General features: G+C 47.5%; 1 protein-coding gene across 5 annotated transcripts in view; it reads left to right on the top strand.

The window, feature by feature from the left end:
* The window catches only part of BLNK (B cell linker), a 319789-nt gene that overhangs the window by 75132 nt on the left and 221543 nt on the right, over positions 1-23114 (top strand). For 2 of the 5 annotated variants that reach the window (XM_068258685.1, XM_068258683.1), the window contains exon 1: positions 11427-11560. The exons of the other annotated variants lie outside the window; for them this stretch is intronic. In XM_068258685.1, coding sequence (XP_068114786.1) covers positions 11547-11560 — 14 coding nt within the window. In that variant the 5' untranslated portion in view covers positions 11427-11546. Of the gene's footprint in view, positions 1-11426; positions 11561-23114 lie in introns of those variants that run through there. 5 annotated transcript variants of the gene reach the window in all.

Raw genomic sequence — 23114 nt, 5'->3', positions numbered from 1 at the left:
CACACACAAACTACCTACCTAACGCCTAACCCTAATCCCACACCCTGCACAAACTACCTGCCTCACACCTAACCTTAATCCCCTCCTACAAACTACCTACCTAATGCCTAACCCTAATCCCCCCCCCCACCACACACACATAAACTACCTACCTAACACCTAACCCTATTCCCCCCAACCTACCTTCCTGACACCTAACCCTAACCCCCCACACACACACAAACTACCTACCTAACACCTAACCCCAATCCTCCCCAACCTACCTACCTGAAACCTAACCCTAATCCCCCCCCCCCCCGTACAAACTACCTACCTAACACCTAACCCTAATCCTCCCCAACCTACCTACCTGACACCTAACCCTAAATCCCCCACACACACACACACACAAACTACCTACCTAACACCTAACCCTAATCCTCCCCAACCTACCTACCTGACACCTAACCCTAAATCCCCCCCCCACACACACACACACAAACTACCTACCTAACACCTAACCTTAATACTCCCCCCGTACAAACTATCTACCTAAAACCTAACCCTAATCCTCCCCAACCTACCTACCTGACACCTAACCCTAACCCCCCCCCCCCCCCCCCCCCTGTAACGATTGGTGTCAGCAACTCAGATTCTTCTGATTATTGGTGATCTGCAGTATCACCACAGATGCTATACCCGATTATGTGTGATCTGCAGAATCACCAATAATACTAGTATAGCTAGACACAGGACACCCAATGTGATATAGTGTTTGGTGCAACAGTAATCAGAGAAGTTATCTCCCGTGGGGCGGGAGATACAGATACTACTGCAGCCAAGGATTCCCTGAGGAGCAGGGAACCAGACTGCACTGTAGCCAGTGGACCCCTGAGGGGCAGGGTCCCACTGACTGGGCTGCAAAGAGGACCGTTGGTGGAATGAGTGATTATGATGGAACTGCAGCCGAGGATTCCCTGGGGAACAGGGAATCGGATGGTAGTGCAGCCGGTGGACACCTGAGGAGCAGGAACCACTGACAGGACTGCCGGAGTTATAACTGGTTGAATGAGAGATAGGATTAGACTGCAGCCAGGGACTTCCCGAGGAGTAGGGAATCAGACTGTACTGCAGCCAAGGATTCCCTGAGGGCAGGGAATCAGACTGTACTGCAGCCAGTGGACTCCTTAGTGATAGAGACCACTGGCTGAGCTGAGCTGCAAGATGGTCTCCTGAGGAGCAGGTGACTCTAAACCTGTGCTTGCCGTTGGTGAACACCTGAATAGCAAGTGTCACAGATAGTGCAGTAAGGCTGACCACCCAAGGGTTGGGTGACAGCCAGAAAGGTCAGACAAGCAGAGTCGGCAACACACGGACAGATAAAGTACAGAGATAATAACAGGTAACAGAATATAAATAACAATCCTAGTCTTAGGTGTGAGGTCCTTGGTCTCAACACCTGGGAACTAGTCTTAACAGATAAACAGTAGCAATGTAGCAATCTCCTAGTCTTAGGTGTGAGGTCCTTGGTCTCAACACCTGGGAACTAGTCTTAACAGATAAATAGTAGCGATGTAGCAATCTCCTGGTCTTAGGTGTGAGATCCTTGGTCTCAACACCTGGGAACTAGTCTTAACAGATAAACAGTAGCAATGTAGCAATCTCCTAGTCTTAGGTGTGAGGTCCTTGGTCTCAACACCTGGGAACTAGTCTTAACAGATAAACAGTAGCGATGTAGCAATCTCCTAGTCTTAGGTGTGAGGTCCTTGGTCTCAACACCTGGGAACTAGTCTTAACAGATAAACAGTAGCAATGTAGCAATCTTCTGGTCTTAGGTGTGAGGTCCTTGGTCTCAACACCTGGGAACTAGTCTTAACAGATAAAGAGTAGCGATGTAGCCATCTCCTAGTCTTAGGTGTGAGGTCCTTGGTCTCAACACCTGGGAACTAGTCTTAACAGATAAACAGTAGCAATGTAGCAATCTCCTAGTTTTAGGTGTGAGGTCCTTGGTCTCAACACATGGGAACTAGTCTTAACAGATAAACAGTAGCAATGTTTTAAAGGTAACACCGGAAGTGTGAATTCCCAGCTCTGGCTGGTTCTAACACACTGTAAGATCTGACTGGGGTCTGAGTGCTCACACGTAAGTTTTCGCAACAGCAGACAACTTGCAACTGACAGGCAAGTCCTATATATACCTAGAGCGCTCCGCAGCGCCGCCCCCGTCCCTCAGCCAATCCGGACCCTAGCTGGAGTCAGCTGATCGGCATGATCAGCTGACTCCCCTTCTGCTAGCATAAAGGTCCTGTCGCCTGGCGCACGCGCGCGTAGCTCTCAATCTGTGTGCACTAGAAGGACCAGGCGAACTAGCAGCATGTTGCTGCGTGGCAGAAGCCGCCGGCTTGGACGCGGAGATAGCCGCCATGCCGCTTGTCCACGCGGCCGCATCTCCGCTATTCATTACACCCCCCCACACAAACTACCTACCTAACACCTAACCCTAATCCCCCCCCCCACACACACACACACACAAACTACCTAACTGACACCTAACCCTAATTCCCCCCCCCCCACACACACACACACAAACTACCTACCTGACAACAAACCCTAATCCCCCCACACACACACACACACAAACTACCTACCGACACCTGACCCTAATCCCAACCCCTGCACAAACTACCTACCTAACACCTAACCCTAATCCCCCACCCTGCACAAACGACCTACCTGACGCCTAACCCTAATCCCAACCCCTGCACAAACTACCTACCTGACGCCTAACCCTAATCCCAACCCCTGCACAAACTACCTAACTAACACCTAATCCTAATCCCCCACCCTGCACCAACTACCTACCTGACACTTAACCCTAATCCCAACCCCTGCACAAACTACCTACTTGACGCCTAACCCTAATCCCAACCCCTGCACAAACTACCTACCTGACGCCTAACCCTAATCCCCCACCCTGCACAAACTACCTACCTGACGCCCCCCCCAACTACCTAACTGATCCCTAACCCCCCACAAAATACCCACCTGGTTTGCCTTAAACCAGCTTACCCTAGTGGATACAAATCAATTATAACAGTTATAGGAAGGGCTTGTTATGTGAGTTCAGTGAGTCTAAAAGTCTGTGTATCCTTTATAGACTGATTCTGAGAAACAGCAAGCTGTCATTTCTGTATATAATCTATCTAATGGAATGCTAATTATTGTAGTCTGATCTCCTTATTCACAAGATTAGGGGAGGCAATCACCTTCCCTGGGGCACCAGAAATAGGCATAATTTGAATACGGCTGCACAGACCACATTCCTGCTGTTTTTCTCTTTCTATTGGATCTTGAGTCCACTCCACCTGAAGCCCCACCCCTTTCAGCAGCAATCACCTGGGCTGGGATATTGCCAGGGAAATTCCGGATTGTGCTGACAACATACATGCCAAGTAATAAATACAAAGTACAAATTCAAGAAAGACAGAGATAAACATTTACATCTTTCTGTCAAGGGAAAAAAAGAGTTATCCATTAAATACTTTCTGTATGATTAATCTCCAGATGAGGCGTCCTGACTTTGCTGGCGGCCAGCTAGTTACATAGTTAGTTTGGTTAAAAAAAGACACCCGACTATCAAGTTCAGCCAGAAAAAAAAACACCATCCTGGACCGGACATATCCCAGTTGATCCAGGGGAAGGCGACTAAAACCTTACAAGATTATACACACTAATGCTGGGTACACACGTTGAGATTTCCCGCTCGATTCGCGGTTCGATTCGATTATTTCAAAAATGCTCGATCGGATTTCGATCGATTTTACATACTTAACATGGAAAAAACAATCGAAATCCAATCGAGCATGTTTGAAATAATCGAATTGAACCGTTCGATCCCGCGAATCGAGCGGGAAATCTCAACGTGTGTACCCAGCATTAGACCAGCGTTGCAGCCTTACTCAGTCCAGATTGTACAGTAAAAGTTCAGTAATAAATTGTAGAGCGCTCCCCTGCTGCATGCACAGCAAGAATTGGGCCTGAATTCGCCACTGAGGTATTGGCCACTTCACAGCCTCTCGAGCCAATCAGGTCACTCCTTGGTATCCTTTATCCGATTACCTGCGGTCATCAGCAGACTCCATTCGTTGTATATGTTACGGCCAGAACCCGAAGTGTGGCCACTTCGGGTTCTGGCCGGCCAATGTGCGAACTGGCCGCTGCGCTGCGGCCAATGTTAGAAATGGAATGTTTCCCTCGGAAGATCAATGTGTTTTCTGGCTGTCTCTGGCCAAATGTAGCAAAAGTTAGTTTAGTTAACCTCCTTGGCGGTAACCCCGTGTGTGACACGGGGTAAGCCGCCGGAGGGTGCCGCTCAGGCCCTGCTGGGCCGATTTACATAATTTTTTTTTGCAGCTAGCACTTTGCTAGCTGCGTGTTTGGTCTGATTGCCGCCGCCCGCCGCCAATGCGCCGCTACCCGCCGCGGATACAGGCTCCCCCTCGCATACCCCTTGCGCAGCCTGGCCAATCGCCGCCAGGCTACGCTATGGGGTGGATCGGGACTCCCTGTGACGTCATGACGTCCATGACGCCGATGATGTCCCTACGTTCATCGCCATGGCGACGGGGGAAGCCCTTAAGGAAATCCCGTTCAGAACGGGATTTCCTTATGGGCAAGCGGCGCCGGCGGCGATCGGAGGGGACGGGCGGACGCCGCCGGGAGGGGGGAAGCATGTAGCTAGCGCTAGGCTAGCTACATGCTAAAAAAAAAAAAGGTGAAAAAAACCCTCCCGCGGCTGCGCAGCCGCGGGAATTATACTGCCAGGGGGATTAATGAAATGAAGCGGGCGGCAATTAGCGAATTAGCGGCTGAAGCCGCCAGTTTCAGCTATCTCTCCTCCCCCTGCCTCTCTCTCTCTCTTTCTCCTGTGAGCGCTGCGGGGGGGGACGACATGCGAGTCCCCCCAGAGTCGTTCGTGGCTGCAGGGAAGCAGAGCGGGGAGGCTGCAGACCGCTTCTGCCAGCACCCGCTCTGCAGGAACGGCAGGATTGCCTGTCGCAACGAACGACTCTGGAGGGGACACATGTCTCCCCCATCCGGCTGCTAGTATTGGGGAGGAGAGGAGGCGGGGGGAGGAGAGCGAACGGAAGCCGCCGGCTTAATTTCATTAACTAAACTAACTTTTGCTACATTTGGCCAGAGACGGCCAGAAAACACATTGATCTTCCAAGGGAAACATTCCATTTGTAACATTGGCCGCAGCGCAGCGGCCAGTTCGCACATTGGCCGGCTAGAACCCGAAGTGGCCACACTTCGGGTTCTGGCCGTAACATATATAAAAAAAGAGAAAACGCTAACATCGCGTAAAAATATCTACTTTTATTATCTAAAAATACACATCTGCCAGTTGCATAAAAACGCAAAATCATACATACAGCGGTTTGCCCATAAAGGCTGGTGCCTGGCTAAAGCCAGGAGATTTGAACTGTAGCAAGTCTATCAGCAGAGCGGCTAGCGGTAACGCTGCTATACAATTCTTGTGGCGCACTTAAGGTGTTTATTAACTGCTTTAGCCAGGCACCAGCCTTTATGGGCAAACCGCTGTATGTATGGTTTTGCGTTTTTATGCAACTGGCAGATGTGTATTTTTAGATAATAAAAGTAGATATTTTTACGCGATGTTAGAGTTTTCTACTTTTTTATATACAACGAATGGAGTCTGCTGATGACCGCAGGTAATCGGATGAAGGATACCAAGGATTGACCTGATTGGCTTGAGAGGCTGAATTGGGGCCCAATTCTGCTGCAACATCTGGTGAGTGGGGATAAGAAGGGGGGAACTGGTCCCTAACTGTACCTGCCATTGATTGCTACGATAAAGAAGTCTCAGCATAACTGATCTCTATTTATTGTGAACTTTCAGCCATATTAGCTGTGTATGGACTGTATGCAGCGCTAGTTTACCCCTTTTTTGTTTTGACTTTTAAAACCTTACAAGGCCTGGGCCAATTAGCCTTAAGGCCCAGTGCACACCGAGCGGTTTTTGGAGCGATCCGCCGGCCGCATCCGCCTCCAAAAACGCTTGTCTAATGTATTGCAATGGGATGGTGCACACCGGCGGTTTGCGGTTTTTGCCAAGCCGCAAACGCGCCTCCTGCTGCGCGTTTGCGGTTTTCAGGAAGCGTTTCGTCCTCAATGTAAAGTATAGGAAAAACGCAAACCGCTCTGAAAAACGCTAGTTCAGAGCGGTTTGCCAGGCATTTTTGTTACAGTAGCTGTTCAGTAACAGCTTTTACTGTAACAATATGTGTAATCTGCTACACAAAAACGCACGCAAAACCGCTAGGTATGTTTAGAAAACCTCTCTAAACATACCTAGAATCGCTCTGAAATCAGCTCCCAAAACCGCTAGCGTATTGCGGTTCTGCTAGCGGTTTTGGTGTGCACTGGGCCTAAAAGGGAAAAATTCCTTCCTGACTTCAGATGGAGGTCAGATAAATCCCTGGATCATCTATCCCGGGAATTACCTAGTTAATATAGCCATAGATGTCCTTCAATGCAAGGCAATCATCCAAGCCCTCTTTAAATTCAGTTTTAGGCCTGGTGCACACCAGAGGAGTTTTTCTGAGCGTTTTGAGTTTTTAAATCTGCTGCTAATGTTATCCTATGTGTCTGTGCACACTGGAGCAATGAGGTTTTGTAAAAAAAACCCATAGCATTACATTGGGAAGAGCTTTTGAAACCTCTAAAAGCTCTTCCCAATGTAATGCTATGGGTTTTTTTACAAAACCTCATTGCTCCAGTGTGCACAGACACATAGGATAACATTAGCAGCAGATTTAAAAACTCAAAACGCTCAGAAAAACTCCTCTGGTGTGCCCCAGGCCTAAGGCCCAGTGCACACCAAAACCGCTAGCAGATCCGCAATACGCTAGCGGTTTTGGGAGCTGATTTCAGAGCGATTCTAGGTATGTTTAGAGAGGTTTTCTAAACATACCTAGCGGTTTTGCGTGCGTTTTTGTGTAGCAGATTACACATATTGTTACAGTAAAAGCTGTTACAGAACAGCTACTGTAACAAAAATGCCTGGCAAACCGCTCTGAACTAGCGTTTTTCAGAGCGGTTTGCGGTTTTCCTATACTTTACATTGAGGACGAAACGCTTCCGAAAACCGCAAATGCGCAGCAGGAGGCGCGTTTGCGGCTTGGCAAAAAACGCAAACCGCCGGTGTGCACCATCCTATTGCAATACATTAGACAAGTGTTTTTAGAGGCGGGTGCGGCCGGCGGATCGCTCCAAAAACCGCTCGGTGTGCACTGGGCCTTACTGTGAAGAACCCCTTTCTAAATAGATGGCAAAAACCTTTTTCTTTCACAGGCAGATCATGTCTCCTTGTCTGTTGTCCAACCCGAGAGACAAAAAGCCAGGGGCGCCGCCAGGCACCAAGCAGGCCAAGGGGGCCTCATGTTTTTAGGGGCCTCGGAGGCACCGTGATGTCATCGTGACGTCACACTGTTGTCCGCACTGGGCTGGCCACGGCGTCTAGTAGACGCTGCACCAGTTCATAGCCCGCAGCCCTGCTCCAGCCTGCATAGTCTTCCGGGAAGGCAGAGCAGGGCTACGGGAAGATGGCGTCTGAAGCCCTGTACTGGAGACTATTTGTGTCTCCAGTACAGGGCTTCGGGCGCCATCTTCCCATAGCCCTGCTATTCCATTCAGTGCGGGAGATTGCAGGAGCAATAACTTCAGGTAAGCTGCGCGCTAGAGGCCGGTGCTCCAACCAGCCGGGAGAGTAGACTTCTATCAGGTGAGTTAATTATTTTTTTTGCAGGTGAAATGTTGCCCAAATTGTGTTTCCTTACTGCTGAAATGTTGCCCAAATTGTGTTTCCTTACTGCTGAAATGTTGCCCAAATTGTGTTTGTTTTCTGCTGAAATGTTGCCCAAATTGCGTTTGTTTTCTGCTGAAATGTTGCCCAAATTGCGTGTATTTTCTGCTGAAATGTTGCCCAAATTGCATGTATTTTCTGCTGAAATGTTGCCCAAATTGCATGAATTTTCTGCTGAAATGTTGCCCACATTGCCTTTTTCTGGTGAAATGTTGCCCACATTGAGTTTATTTTGTGGTGTCTGAGGTAATTGTTGCTGCATTTATTATTTAATGGTCATAGTTGGCTATTTTTGCTGCTTTGGAGTTACGGTTACACTCCGCCCATACAATGTCATGGTCACGCCCATTTTTCAGCACGGCGCGCGTACCCCTCCCCCCCCCCCCCCAGCCCCCACTCCCGATCCACGCACATGTCATGACCACACCCATTTTCTGTGGAATAGCCATGCCCATTTTTGCTGCGGCGCAGGATAGGGCCACTTCCTGCAGTCCGCTTGTGGCAACAAAAACCTTAGCTGCACCCCTGCAAAAAGCTCATTTGCAGAGCTTTTGTATTGTCCTCTGATGTATTTATACATGTTAATCAGGTCACCTCTCAGTTGCCTTTTTTACAAGCTCAATAAGCCCAGTTTGTCCAACCTTTCTTGGTAAGTGAGATCTTCCATCTCTCTGATTCATTTAGTAATTATTATTTAGTATTTATATTGCGCTGTCATTTTCCGCATCGCTGTATAGAGACTATAGTGTAACTTAAAGGGAACCTGAAGCGAGTAAAATTATTTAAAATACACACATGACGTCGTTGTAAATAAATATTACATACCAACCTTACCTTCAGTTGCTCTTAGAAGCTCACCATTTTCTTCTTACAGTGATCCCTTCCCGTTCTCACAATATTTTGTCAGCACTGAAACATACCAGTTGCTGTCAGTTATATATCAGCAGCTGTCAGTTACAACTGAATGTGCAAGGTAATGTCCATGTTTCCCTATGGCTCACATGGACGATATTACAGTGCTGACCTGGAAGCTGTTAGGGGGTAATGGCCATTTTTAAAATGGAGGATGGAGAATTCCATTGATCACAGTGGACAAATGGGACGCAGGAGAGAAGACAGAGATTGGGGAGTAGACTACACAGGAAGTACGTATGACCTGTGTATGGTTATTTTGACTTTTAATTTTCAGTTCAGGTTCTCTTCAACTGTCCCTCACAGGAGCTCACAATCGAATTCTTTCCATAGTCAGTATGTGTATGTATGTATCATGTAGTGTATGTATCGTGGACTAGGGCCAATTTAGTGGGAAGCCAATTAACTTATCTGTATGTTTTTTGGGGGGATGTGGGAGGAAACCCAGACACAGGGAAAACATACAAACTCCATGCAGCTGGGATTCAAACTGGGGACCCAGCAAGGCGAGAGCGCTAACCACTACGCCACCATGCTGCATGCTTGTCTTTATACCCATTCTAGAAGGTCAATGTCCTTTCTATAGTGTGTTGCCCAAACCTGTATCCCATACTCCAGATGTGGCCTCACAAGTGATTTATACAGAGGGAGTAGTGTGTGCCCCTCCCCCTGCATCATGCCCCCCGCATTATCCCATACTCCAGATGTGGCCTCACAAGTGATTTATACAGAGGGAGTAGTGTGTGCCCCTCCCCCTGCATCATGTCCCCGCCCCCCACATTATCCCATACTCCAGATGTGGCCTCACAAGTGATTTATACAGAGGGAGTAGTGTGTGCCCCTCCCCCTGCATCATGTCCCCGCCCCCTGCATTATCCCATACTCCAGATGTGGCCTCACAAGTGATTTATACAGAGGGAGTAGTGTGTGACCCTCCCCCTGCATCATGTCCCCGCCCCCCCGCATTATCCCATACTCCAGATGTGGCCTCACAAGTGATTTATACAGAGGGAGTAGTGTGTGCCCCTCCCACTGCATCATGTCCCCGCCCCCTGCATTATCCCATACTCCAGATGTGGCCTCACAAGTGATTTATACAGAGAGAATAGTATACTAGCATCTCATGATTTGGTTTCCAGTTTTATGCATCCCAGAACATTATTTGCTTTAGCTATTGTGGATCATCAGTGAGGATCATGTGCCGGGGTGCTGCTTTGCCCAGGCAAACCAATCGGCCACTTGGGGCCTCACCCACTGCAGGGGCCTCCCATACTTCCTGGGCCACCCTGTCTGTGCCTTGTATGGCCACTGCTGCATCCCCATCACACACACAGACCTCAGATCAGTATTGATGTGAATAGAGGAGAGAGCTGTGCAGTGACCATGGAAGGAAGTGAGGTCGTTGCTCACTTCCTGCATTTGAAGTGTGCCACATGGTTACTGTGCGCTGTTCTTTCTTCAGGTCACCACTGATCTGCAGGTCTGTGACTGTTGGGGATGGGGGGTGGGGGTTATCAGGAAACTATATACCTCCACTGACACCAATGCCCCATACCAGTAGGGAACACCTTGGGCTACCTATAGATGAAAGAGAAAGCATTCCCCCAAAGCAAGTTTCAGAATGAAGCAAGGGCTGTTGCTGGCTGCTCTGAGCCATTGCCTGGCTGTCCTGCTGATCCTCTGCCTCTAATACTTGTAGCCATAGACCCTGAACAAGCATGCAGCAGATCAGGTGTTTCTGACATTATTGTCATTTCTGACAAGATTAGCTGCATGCTTGTTTCTGAAGTTATTTAGGCACAACTGCAGCCAAATAGATCAGCAGGGCTGCCAGGCAACTGGTATTGCTTAAAATGAAATAAAAATGGAAGCCTCCATAGTCTTCTCATTTCTGCCTTGAATAAAAGCACCGACAGCATTCAAAAGTGACCAAAACATCTGCCAGAACCACTGCTTTATTGGAAAAGTCTTTCTAATTGCATATACTTTCCACCTGTTGTCTATTCCATTTGCACAACAGCATGTGGAATTGATTGTAAATTAGTGTTGCTACTTAAAGGGATACTGTAGGGGGGTCGGGGGAAAATGAGTTGAACTTACCCGGGGCTTCTAATGGTCCCCGGCAGACATCCTGTGCCCGCGCAGCCACTCCCCGATGCTCCGGCCCCTCCTCCGGTTCACTTCTGGAATTTCAGACTTTAAAGTGTGTGCAGACCCAGTATAGTCTGTGCCTGCGCCGTGCGCTCCTGGTGACATCAGCGGGAGCGAGGACACGGCAACGCAGGCGCAGACTTTAAAGTCTGAAATTCCAGAATTAACCTGGAGGCGGGGCCGGAGCATCGGTGACTGGCTGCGTGGGCACAGGACTTCTGCGTGGGACCATTAGAAGCCCCGGGTGAGTTCAACTCATTTTCCCCCGACCCCCCTACAATATCCCTTTAAGTCAATGGTTTGATTTCACAGAAGTGTGTTTGACTTGGAGTTAAGTTGTTTAAGTGTTCCCTTTATTTTTTTGAGCAGTGTATATCAGATGACGATACTTGGGTCGTGACTAACTATGATAACTATTAACATCAGCCAATTAATGATTAACAAAGAAATGAGGAAGTTCCTGGTCAAGCCTGTTACTTGGTAGTTAGCAAATAAATCGGAGACGAACAGGCTGTCACTTGTTGTTAATGAGGAAGAGGAGCATAGAGAATCTACAGAACGGGGGACGCTACACTGAATTTTCTTGGCTGGGTTTGGACATTCGGAAGGGAAGATAATGACCACTCAACGGTATGTCATTATCTGTATTCCATTCCATAGATGACATTGGAACGTATTGCTTTCTAAGCAGTGGCTGATACTGAGGCACTACATTTCCCAGAATGCTCTGCTTGCACACGGCATCCCAGGACTTGCCGTTGCTGAGGAACAGCTGGCTCTGGGTGACTGTAGTATACAGTATTATGAGCATTGCTCTCCCACTCGCCAATACAGGGGTCCATCCTTCAGATCAAATGTTGTGGTCACTCTTGTTCTAGGTGGGGGGACTTTGATGGCCACGCTTGTTCTGTGACCCCTGGCAGATGGGTTCCCCAGGCTGTGGGGGATCACCCAAGGGGTAGAAGGAAAGGGCATTTAACATTGGGGGAGCTTCAAGATAAGCAGTACAGTCCTATTCCCTGAACAGCCCCCATGTGCAGTCGCCACACATACACATACAGTCAGCAGCCTCCAGACATGCAGTGCAGCCCTATTCCCGGCACAGCCCCCTTGTGCAGCCGCCCCTTCTCCACGTACAGCAGCCTTCAGATGTGAAGCACAGTCTGATTTCATGAACAGCCCCCTCATGTGCAGCCACCCCTTCCTCCACGCATAGCAGCCTTCAGATATACAGTACAGCCCTATTCATTACACAGCCCCCCTTGTGCAGCTGCCTTTCCTCCACATACAGCAGTGTTCAGATATGCAATGAACTTTAGACTTTCATATATTTTAGATTCATTACACACAACTGAAGTAGTTCAAAGCCTTTTATTGTTTTAATATTGATGATTTTGGCATACAGCTCATGAAAACCCAAAATTCCTATCTCAAAAAATTAGCATATCATGAAAAGGTTCTCTAAACGAGCTATTAACCTAATCATCTGAATCAACTAATTAACTCTAAACACCTGCAAAAGATTCCTGAGGCTTTTAAAAACTCCCAGCCTGTTTCATTACTCAAAACCGCAATCATGGGTAAGACTGCCGACCTGACTGCTGTCCAGAAGGCCATCATTGACACTCTCAAGCAAGAGGGTAAGACACAGAAAGAAATTTCTGAACGAATAGGCTGTTCCCAGAGTGCTGTATCAAGGCACCTCAGTGGGAAGTCTGTGGGAAGGAAAAAGTGTGGCACAAAACGCTGCACAACGAGAAGAGGTGACCGGACTCTAAGGAAGATTGTAGAGATGGACCGATTCCAGACCTTGGGGACCTGTGGAAGCAGTGGACTGAGTCTGGAGTAGAAACATCCAGAGCCACCGTATACAGGCATGTACAGGAAATAGGCTACAGGTGCCTCATTCCCCAAATAAAGCCACTTTTGAACCAGAAACAGCGGCAGAAATGCCTGACCTGTACTTGACACTGGACTTCAGGCATTTTGGCATTTCCCTCTCCCCAGTCTTTCTCCAGACTCTGGCACCTTGATTTCCGAATGACGTGCAAATGTTGCTTTCATCTGAAAAAAGTACTTTGGACCACTGAGCAACAGTCCAGTGCTGCTTCTCTGTAGCCCAGGTCAGGCGCTTCTGCCGCTGTTTCTGGTTCAAAAATGGCTTGACCTGGGGAATGTGGCAACTGTAGCCCATTTCCTGCACACACCTGTATACGGTGGCTCTGGATGTTTCTACTCCAGACTCAATCCACTGCTTCCGCAGGTCCCCCAAGGTCTGGAATCGGTCCTTCTCCACAATCTTCCTCAGGATCCGGTCCCCTCTTCTCGTTGTGCAGCATTTTCTGCCACACTTTTTCCTTCCCACAGACTTCCCACTGAGGTGCCTTGATACAGCACTCTGGGAACAGCCTATTCGTTCAGAAATTTCTTTCTGTGTCTTACCCTCTTGCTTGAGAGTGTCAATGATGGCCTTCTGGACAGCAGTCAGGTCGGCAGTCTTACCCATGATTGCGGTTTTGAGTAATGAACCAGGCTGGGAGTTTTAAAAGCCTCAGGAATCTTTTGCAGGTGTTTAGAGTTATTTCGTTGATTCAGATGATTAGGTTAATAGCTCGTTTAGAGAACCTTTTCGTGATATGCTAATTTTTTGAGATAGGAATTTTACGTTTTCATGAGCTGTATGCCAAAATCATCAATATTAAAACAATAAAAGGCTTTGACCTACTTCACTTGTGTGTTATGAATCTAAAATATATGAAAGTCTAATGTTTATCAGTACATTACAGAAAATAATGAACTTTATCACAATATGCTAATTTTTTGAGAAGATCCTGTATAGATTTCTTATCTTTCTTTCTTTTCTTCTATAAAAACTGATCATTTTATTTAAGAAACCTACAAATTTAAGTTTGGTTGTATCATTTGACGCTAAATTAAGCAGTTTGCACCTAGACCAGATTTTCAATTTAATCACAATAACATAATCACTACTTATGACACCTTAGCAATATATACATATTTTATGTGGGACAACTGTACTTAATAAGGGTGTTTTCACCACCTAACAACTATTTTATTTCCTATGCATTTTAGTGTTCAAAAGTTTTTAAAAGTGATTGCTCAGACAAAGCAGCAATTGCGAGCAAGCAAATTAAATAAAAATAATATCTAGATGTCCAAACAGGTACTATATCTTTTGGACTATAAGACTCACTTTTTCTAACCCAAAAGTTTGGGGAAAAAGTCACTGCGTCTTCTAGTCCAAATGCAGGGAGTTCCTGACTTGTTGGAGGTTGCTAATACGAACCTCCAACCTGCCGCAATGTCTGGGACTCCCTGTACTGTGCCAATGCAGAGGAGGTCACAGGGGCACAAACTGAGAATACAGGCATACAAAGGAGGCATAGAGGAGGACACAAGAAGGACAGAGGCAGACACATGACGGACACAGGAAGACACAAGGGGGACAGAGGAGGACACAGGGAGACACAAGAGGTACAAGGGGGCATGGGGTACAAAGGGGACATTATCTACAAGATGCACCAGGTTTAGTATATATTATTTTTTCCCGTTTTTTGTCCTCTAAACTGAGGTATGTCTTATGGTCAGGAGCGACTTAATAATCCGAAAAATACGGTACATCAAAAATGTGTACAAACAAAAACATATAGATTTCTTAATTCATTTGCAAAAGCCTTCGCAGTGACCACCTCCATCACCCTTCCCTGTCCAGCTTCTCCCCATCTTTAGCATTCTCTTAGGCCATCGCCTCTGTGGCCTTCGCAGAAAGTGCGTAAAATGAATATTTTAAAACCCAAAACAGTTTTTTTTTTTGCTCAATGTGAAACTCCTTTGTCCTATCTATTTGTTAGCGCTGTTTGATATCCACTTAGCAGTGGCTGCTCTGCTTCAAATCCAACCTACCTGGGTGATGCATTAACCCGATTACAGGCAGGTTAATAGACACCAGGCCAATTGCAGAGCCCTGTTTGCTATGCGCCTGTGCTCTCATTTCACATTCATTTTATTTATTTGCCAACAATTATGTTGTCATTCTGCTATCAAACAGCTTTTGCTCATGAAAGCTGAGGAAAGGGCAGAAACGCATTTACGAAATTAAACATAAGACGATTTCCCCAGCAAGCTGTAATTTAAACCAATTACTCTGCCCCGTCATTTTCACATCACATGCAGATGAGGTCATGGGATTAAACTGGGAGCCGTGCTTCCGTTTAAAAGCTTTTTTTTATTTATTTTTTTACTAAACTGTTTAGATGAGGCCACAAGTTTAAGGTCTAAGGATAAATGTATTTAAAAAAAGTGTCAGTGCTAGACAGTAAGGCCTTGATTCACTATACTAAAAGCTTTGCACGAGCTTTGCACGAGCAAACTAGGGTGCTAAGTAGTTTGCACGGACAAAGCTGTTACTGATCGTGCGCTATTTGGTGCGTGCAAAGTACGCTTATCAGGCTATTTTGCATGCGGACAGTGCAACGTTTCGTGTGCACCGGTGTGATGTCTAAACTTTGTGCGCGCAAACTTATTATCATATTAGCACGTGCAAAGCCACTTTGTGAGAAAACACGGAAAAGCCGCCGCGTGTTCTGACAGCAAGGCGGCTGATTCCGCGTCCAACGCAGTGGTTTGCATGCGGAGGCGTGCGTCTGGTAACATGGCAGAACACGGAAAAGCCGCCGCATGTACTGACAGCGAGGCAGCTGGTTCCGCGTCCAGCGCGGCGGTTTGCACGCAGCAGCGTGCCTCTGGTGTGGCTGAGTCTGTTAGTTCACAAAGGTTTAGGAATACTCGCGCGTGCGCGCTGAGAGGCAGAACTTTTATGACGGTCAAGAGGGGACCAGCTGAACAGGCTGGTCAGCTGACGCCAGAGCAAGGTTCTATTGGTCCATCACTTAGAGGTGGCGCCAGAGAGCGCTACACTATATATAGTTGCTGCTGGCCAGTCACAAGTTGTCTGCCGTTGCGAACACTACGTGGAAGCACTCAGACCTTAGTCAGATCCTGCAGTGTGTTTGAACTGTGGACCTGGGAATTCACACTGAGCCAGATTACTTGTGTTATCAATCTGTTTATGCTTAGACCAGTTCCAGGGTGTAGAGACCACGGACCTCACACCCAGACTAGGGAACCTGTGTTATCAATCTGTTTATGCTTAGACCAGTTCCAGGGTGTAGAGACCATGGACCTCACACCCAGACTAGGGAACCTGTGTTATCAATCTGTTATACATCAGACTAGTTCCAGGGTGTAGAGACCACGGACCTCACACCCAGACTAGCGAACCTGTGTTATCAATCTGTTATACATCAGACTAGTTCCAGGGTGTAGAGACCACGGACCTCACACCCAGACTAGGGAACTTGTGCTATCATTTTGTTATACATCAGACTAGTTCCAGGGTGTAGAGACCAAGGACCTCACACCCAGACCTGGCATTGTTTGATATCTGTTATGACTTATTGCTTTCCTGACCACTCCTCTGATCTCTGATTCGGTACCTCGCACATCTGATACTCTGTTGCCAAACCCTGCTTGCCTTGGATACCGAATCAGCCTTCTGTCTATGTACCTTATCTGACCGTGTGTTGCCGACCTGGCTTGCCCGACCTCGAGAGCTATCTCTACTATTAAGAGAGAGTCTCCAGATCACTCAGTGACATTTGTCTTTATTGTCACTCACTCTCTGGACCTTCCTTCTTCCAGCCTGACTCCGCCCCTTGGGGAGTCTCAGGCTACTGGAAGGTTTCCTTATCTTTAGAACAGTATTGCCCATACTGTCTCTAATTTCCTGTGCTATATTCAAAGTACTACCGTTACACCAAACACTCACATTATCCAGGTGTCCAGAGGTTAGCAATATATCTGTATTATCGGTGATTCTGCAGATCATCAATAATCAGGTATATATCTGTATTCTTGGTGATACTGCAGATCACCAATAATCAGATTCTCTCTGCGTGCTGACACCGATCGTTACAGAATGGCAGACCAAACCCAAATGGATGCACTCAACAGCCGTCTGGATGCATTTCATCCAAGTGCTGGAAAACCATCAGATCCAGATCAATGCCTTGTCTGGGTCTGCACAAACCCTACAGACGGCTGTGGATTCAGTGCGATCTCCTCATAGCACAGACATACGTATGTCTGTACCTGAAAGATTTTCTGGCCACAGATCTGACTTTCAGAACTTTAGAAATCGAGTGTTATCGTACTTTGAGTTGAGGCCTAATTCTTCAGGGACTGTAGCACAAAGAATCACGTTTATTAAGACGTTATTGTCAGGGGATTCCCAGACCTGGGCATATAATCTCCAACCTGGGGATGGGGCTTTAGCCTCGGTAGAGGCATTTTTCAAAGCCATGGCTATAATTTATGATGATCCGGACATTGCCTCTACCGCTGAGCGGAAGCTCAAGATTTTGCGGCAGGGCAGGGATCGGGTTGAAATTTATGCTGCTGAGTTCCGAAAATGGGCAGTTTCAGCCAGATGGGGGTCATTTGCACTACTAGACCGATTTTTGTCAGGGCTGTCAGACGCAGTCTCAGAGCTTATGTTGGGTCAGCCTGAACCAAAGTCCCTCAATGAGGCCATTTCATTAGCAATCAGAGTTGATCGTTATCTACGTTACCAAAGACAGACCCAGGGTAGGAACAACATAAGAGATGTGTCATACACTGCGCCTCCATCTGTTCCATCTCCACCCGTTTCACCTGCACCAGAACCAATGTAGATTGGTCGCTCGAGATTACTCCAGGTGGAGTGGAGGCGCCGAGTAACAGAGCAGCTCTGTCTATACTGTGCAGAGGGGGGTCATAAAAGGCAAAATTGCCCTAAGAAGTTGGGAAACGCTGCCGCCTAGGCGTAGTCGGAGGTAATACCCTAGGCGCACAGTCGTTACCTCCAGATGATAAATGTTTGCTCCTTCCCAGAGATTACTGACAGACAGAGATTACTGAAGCCTTCATTGACTCTGGCTCAGCAGCCAATTTTATGGATTTTGAATTTGCTAAGAAATTGGGGATTCCGATCACCCCGTTGAAGCAACGGATTCGGGTCACTGCAGTGGATGATTCCCCTCTGCAGAGTAACCACCCTCTGTTTCAGACCCCAGAGTTAAGGGTCACCATAGGGGTGTTACATAAAGAGAGTTTACAATTCCTGGTGTTACTAATGACAACCTCCACGATCATTCTTGGCATGCCATGGTTACAACTTCACTCGCCCCAGATCAATTGGGTTACAGGTCAGCTAACGAGCTGGTCTACCCATTGTTATCATCATTGTCTAGCAAAGGTAACCTTAGGTAAAACCAAGATTCACATGGAGGGTTTGCCAGATCAGTATTCAGAATTTGCGGACGTGTTTTGTCCCAAGTCAGCAGATAAACTTCCTCCACACCGTCCTTTCGATTGCCCCATTGATCTCAGGTCTGGTTGTATGCCCCCTAGAGGTCATCTTTATAATTTATCTGGGCCAGAGAAATTAGCCATGCAAGAATACATCCGAGAAAACTTAGCTAAAGGTTTTATTCGTCCCTCTCGGTCACCAGCAGGGGCAGGTTTCTTTTTTGTGAAAAAGAAGGATGGAGGCCTCTGTCCATGCATTGATTATCGGGGCTTAAATAAAATTACAGTAAAAAATCGTTATCCTTTGCCCTTGATAGACGATTTATTCACTCAGGTCACCGATGCTAACATTTTCTCGAAGTTGGATTTAAGGGGTGCATACAACCTTGTGCGGATCAGGGACGGCGATGAATGGAAGACGGCCTTTAACACGCCCGACGGGCATTACGAGTATCTGGTGATGCCCTTCGGGTTGTGTAACGCCCCGACCGTCTTTCAGGAGCTGATCAATGAGGTTTTCAGAGAGGTTTTAGGCAAATTTGTCTTGGTATATTTAGATGACATACTAATTTTCTCGTCTAACCTCTCAGAACACAGGGATCATGTTAAGTTTGTATTACGAAAGTTAAGGCAAAACATGCTGTATGCTAAGTTGAAGAAGTGCATTTTCGAGGTGACCTCCGTCGCCTTTCTGGGGTACATAATTTCAACCTCTGGTCTCTCTATGGACCCTGCTAAAGTCTCAGCTGTCTTGGAGTGGCCCCAACCTGTAGGACTGAAGGCTCTCCAGAGGTTCTTGGGGTTTGCCAACTACTATAGGAGGTTCATAAAGGGGTACTCTACGGTGATCTCACCTCTCACCAGTCTCACCAAAAAAGGGGCAGATACTCACCACTGGTCCCCTGGGGCCCATGCTGCTTTCTCCACTCTGAAGAAATTTTTCTGTTCTGCACCCATATTGAGACACGTTGACATCACCTTTCCCTTTATCGTGGAGGTAGATGCCTCAGAGGTAGGGGTAGGGGCTGTGCTGTCTCAGCGTTCTGGGTTGCAGGGAAAGTTGCACCCTTGTACCTATTTTTCCCGTAGATTTTCACCCGCAGAGAAAAACTACGATATAGGCAATAGGGAACTTCTAGCCATCAAGTTGGCCTTTGAGGAATGGCGCCATTGGCTAGAAGGGGCAGAACATACTATTACCGTTTACACTGACCACAAGAATCTGGAATACATTGAGGGAGCTAAGAGACTTAGCCCCCGACAGGCCCGGTGGTCATTGTTTTTCTCGAGATTCAGGTTTGTAATCACGTATACCCCTGGTAGTAAAAACATCAAGGCAGATGCCTTATCCAGATGTTTCGAGCCCGAGACAGCACAGCCCTCAGACCCAGAAACCATTCTCCCGCAGAAAGTGGTCCTGGCAGCTACTGAGACCTGGAGGGACTGGGCAGAGACGTTGGGTCCATTCCAACAGGATGTACCAGAGGGGAAACCTGAAGGGGTCATGTTTGTACCACTGCCTTTTCGTCTACAGATATTGCAGCTGTTCCATTCTCACAAGAATGCTGGGCATCCTGGGGCCACCAGAACGCAGGACCTTGTTGCTAGGTGTGCTTGGTGGCCATCATTGGCAACTGACTGCAAGGAGTATGTGAGAGAATGTGCAGTGTGTGCAAGGAGCAAACCCTCCCGTCAGGCACCTGTGGTGACATTACAGCCCTTGCCAGTCCCGAGTGAACCATGGACCCATCTGTCCATGGATTTTGTGGGTGAGCTCCCCAGGTCTGAGGGCATGACGGTCATTTGGGTGTTGGTCGATTGATTCAGTAAGATGGCCCATTTTGTCCCCCTGAAAGGACTCCCCTCGGCCCAGGAATTAGCCGATCTCTTCATCCTGCATATTTTCCAGCTGCATGTCATTCCGGAAAATATAGTGTCAGATCGGGGAGTCCAATTTGTTTCCAAGTTTTGGAGGGCATTCTGCCATCAGTTAGACATGGAGCTTTCTTTTTCATCAGGCTACCACCCACAGACCAATGGCCAGACCGAGAGAACCAATCAGTCTCTGGAACAGTTTCTGAGGTGTTATGTTGCGGAAGCGCAAACCAACTGGGTCAAATTCTTGCCATTTGCAGACAATCTGAAAAGCTCTTCCTCAGGATTTTCCCCATTTCAGGTGGTGACAGGAAGGTTACCTAAGTTCACCCCATTACCAGTGGCTTCTACTCCGTTTCCAGCCCTGGAGGATTGGCAAAAGTCATTGAAACAAATTTGGGGAATAGTCAGGAAGAACCTGGGGAAGGCTTTTCAGAGTCAGAAAAAACAGGCTGACAAGAGACGTTCCGTAGAGTGGGAATTCCGTCCAGGAGACTTGGTCTGGGTGTCCACACGACATTTGGCTCTGAAGCAACTGTTGCCCAAGTTAGGTCCCAGATTTGTGGGTCCTTTTCCAGTGACCAGGAAAATCAATAATGTCACTTATGCCATTGATATCCCCGCCAGAATGCGAGGTGTGAGATCATTCCATGTGTCCTTACTCAAACCGGCAGTGCACGTGGATTGTCCCCCCCCCCCCCCCCCCCGTGTTGGTAGATGACCAACCTGAGTATGAAGTTGAGAAGATCTTAGACTCACGGCTTGTGCAGAACTCCGTGCAGTATTTAGTCCACTGGAAGGGGTATGGCATGTATGGCATAGAGGAAAGAACTTGGGTGCCAGACTGTCGTATGCACGCAGAGGACTTGAAAAGGGAGTTACATAACTTACATCCTGGAAAGCCGGGTAGGAGTTGTCCGGAGTCCACTTCTCAGGGGGGGGGGGGGTACTGTGAGAAAACGCGGAAAAGCCGCCGCGTGTTCTGACAGCAAGGCGGCTGATTCCGCGTCCAACGCGGTGGTTTGCACGCGGAGGAGTGCATCTGGTAACATGGCAGAATGCGGAAAAGCCGCCGCATGTACTGACAGTGAGGCGGCTGGTTCCGCGTCCAGCGCAGCGGTTTGCACGCAGTAGCGTGCAGTTCACACAGGTTTAGGAATACGCGCGTGCGCGCTGAGAGGCAGAACTTTTATGACGGCCAAGAGGGGACCAGCTGAACAGGCTGGTCAGCTGACGCCAGAGCAAGTTTCTATTGGTCCATCACTTAGAGGTGGTGCCAGAGAGCGCTACACTATATATAGTTGCTGCTGGCCAGTCACAAGTTGTCTGCCGTTGCAAACACTACGTGGAAGCACTCAGACCTTAGTCAGATCCTGCAGTGTGTTTGAACCAGGTAGACCTGAGAATTCACACTGAGCCAGATTACTTGTGTTATCAATCTGTTTATACTTAGACCAGTTCCAGGGTGTAGAGACCACGGACCTCACACCCAGACTAGGGAACCTGTGTTATCAATCTGTTATACATCAGACTAGTTCCAGGGTGTAGAGACCACGGACCTCACACCCAGACTAGGGAACTTGTGTTATCAATCTGTTATACATCAGACTAGTTCCAGGGTGTAGAGACCACGGACCTCACACCCAGACTAGGGAACTTGGGTTACTATTCTGTTATACATCAGACTAGTTCCAGTGTGTAGAGACCACGGACCTCACACCCAGACTAGGGAACTTGTGCTACCATTTTGTTATACATCACACTAGTTCCAGGGTGTAGAGACCAAGGACCTCACACCCAGACTAGGCATTGTTTGATATCTGTTATGACTTATTGCTTTCCTGACTACTCCTCTGATCTCTGATTCGGTACCACGCACATCTGATACTCTGTTGCCAAACCCTGCTTGCCTTGGATACCGAATCAGCCTTCTGTCTATGTACCTTATCTGACCGTGTGTTGCCGACCTGGCTTGCCCGACCACGAGAGCTATCTCTACTATTAAGAGATAGTTTCCAGATCACTCAGTGACATTTGTCTTTATTGTCACTCACTCTCTGGACCTTCCTTCTTTCAGCCTGACTCCGCCCCTTGGGGGGTCTCAGGCTACTGGAAGGTTTCCTTATCTTTAGAACAGTATTGCCCATACTGTCTCTAATTTCCTGTGCTATACTCAAAGTACTACCGTTACACCAAACACTCACAATATCCAGGTGTCCAGAGGTTAGCAATATATCTGTATTATCGGTGATTCTGCAGATCATCAATAATCAGATTCTCTCTGCGTGCTGACACCGATCATTACAGGGCCCCTTCATTTATTCTGCACAGGGGCCCTCTGTTGGCTTTGTCCGCCACTGAAGAGGCACCCTGTGTATTCTGTATTTTTTCAGTCTCTATAAACAAATAAATAAATAGAGCTATATTACCTCTTTAGATGATTCACACCAATTAATGGATAAGAAGTTTTTGTTAATAATGGTTAAACTGTAGACAATGCGTTTCACGGGTTTTCTCCCGCTTCCTCAGGTCAATAATACAGAATAAATCTAAAAACAAGTGTATAGTCACTAATCACTTAGCTCCAAATTTGTAGTTACTGAAAACTGGGAAGAAGTCGAGTAGAGCGACCGACCAGGTTCCGGAGGATCTGGGATATCGAGCGGGAACAGTTATTTCCCCCTAGGCGCATACAGTGGTTGCAAGCTTGCAACCCATTTTTGTGAGTATTCATCATTACCCAAAATTTCTGTTCTTCCTCGAACACCTAACGATACTACACCATTTGGTTCCTGGTTTTCCATTCACACTATGGGCACCAGGACTCCTATTACTATGCTATGGTACACTCGATGAGGTTTACTGCCAGATGGATCCCTTCCAACATGTCCAATCTGATTTCCAATCGATCTTCCATTGAAGTGAACGGAAAACCGATTGG

Source organism: Hyperolius riggenbachi, chromosome 10 (assembly GCF_040937935.1).
Source record: "Hyperolius riggenbachi isolate aHypRig1 chromosome 10, aHypRig1.pri, whole genome shotgun sequence".
Taxonomy (NCBI): Eukaryota; Metazoa; Chordata; class Amphibia; order Anura; family Hyperoliidae; genus Hyperolius; species Hyperolius riggenbachi.
Note: the sequence above shows the minus strand (reverse complement) of the source record. Positions and strands in the feature narration are given on the sequence as shown.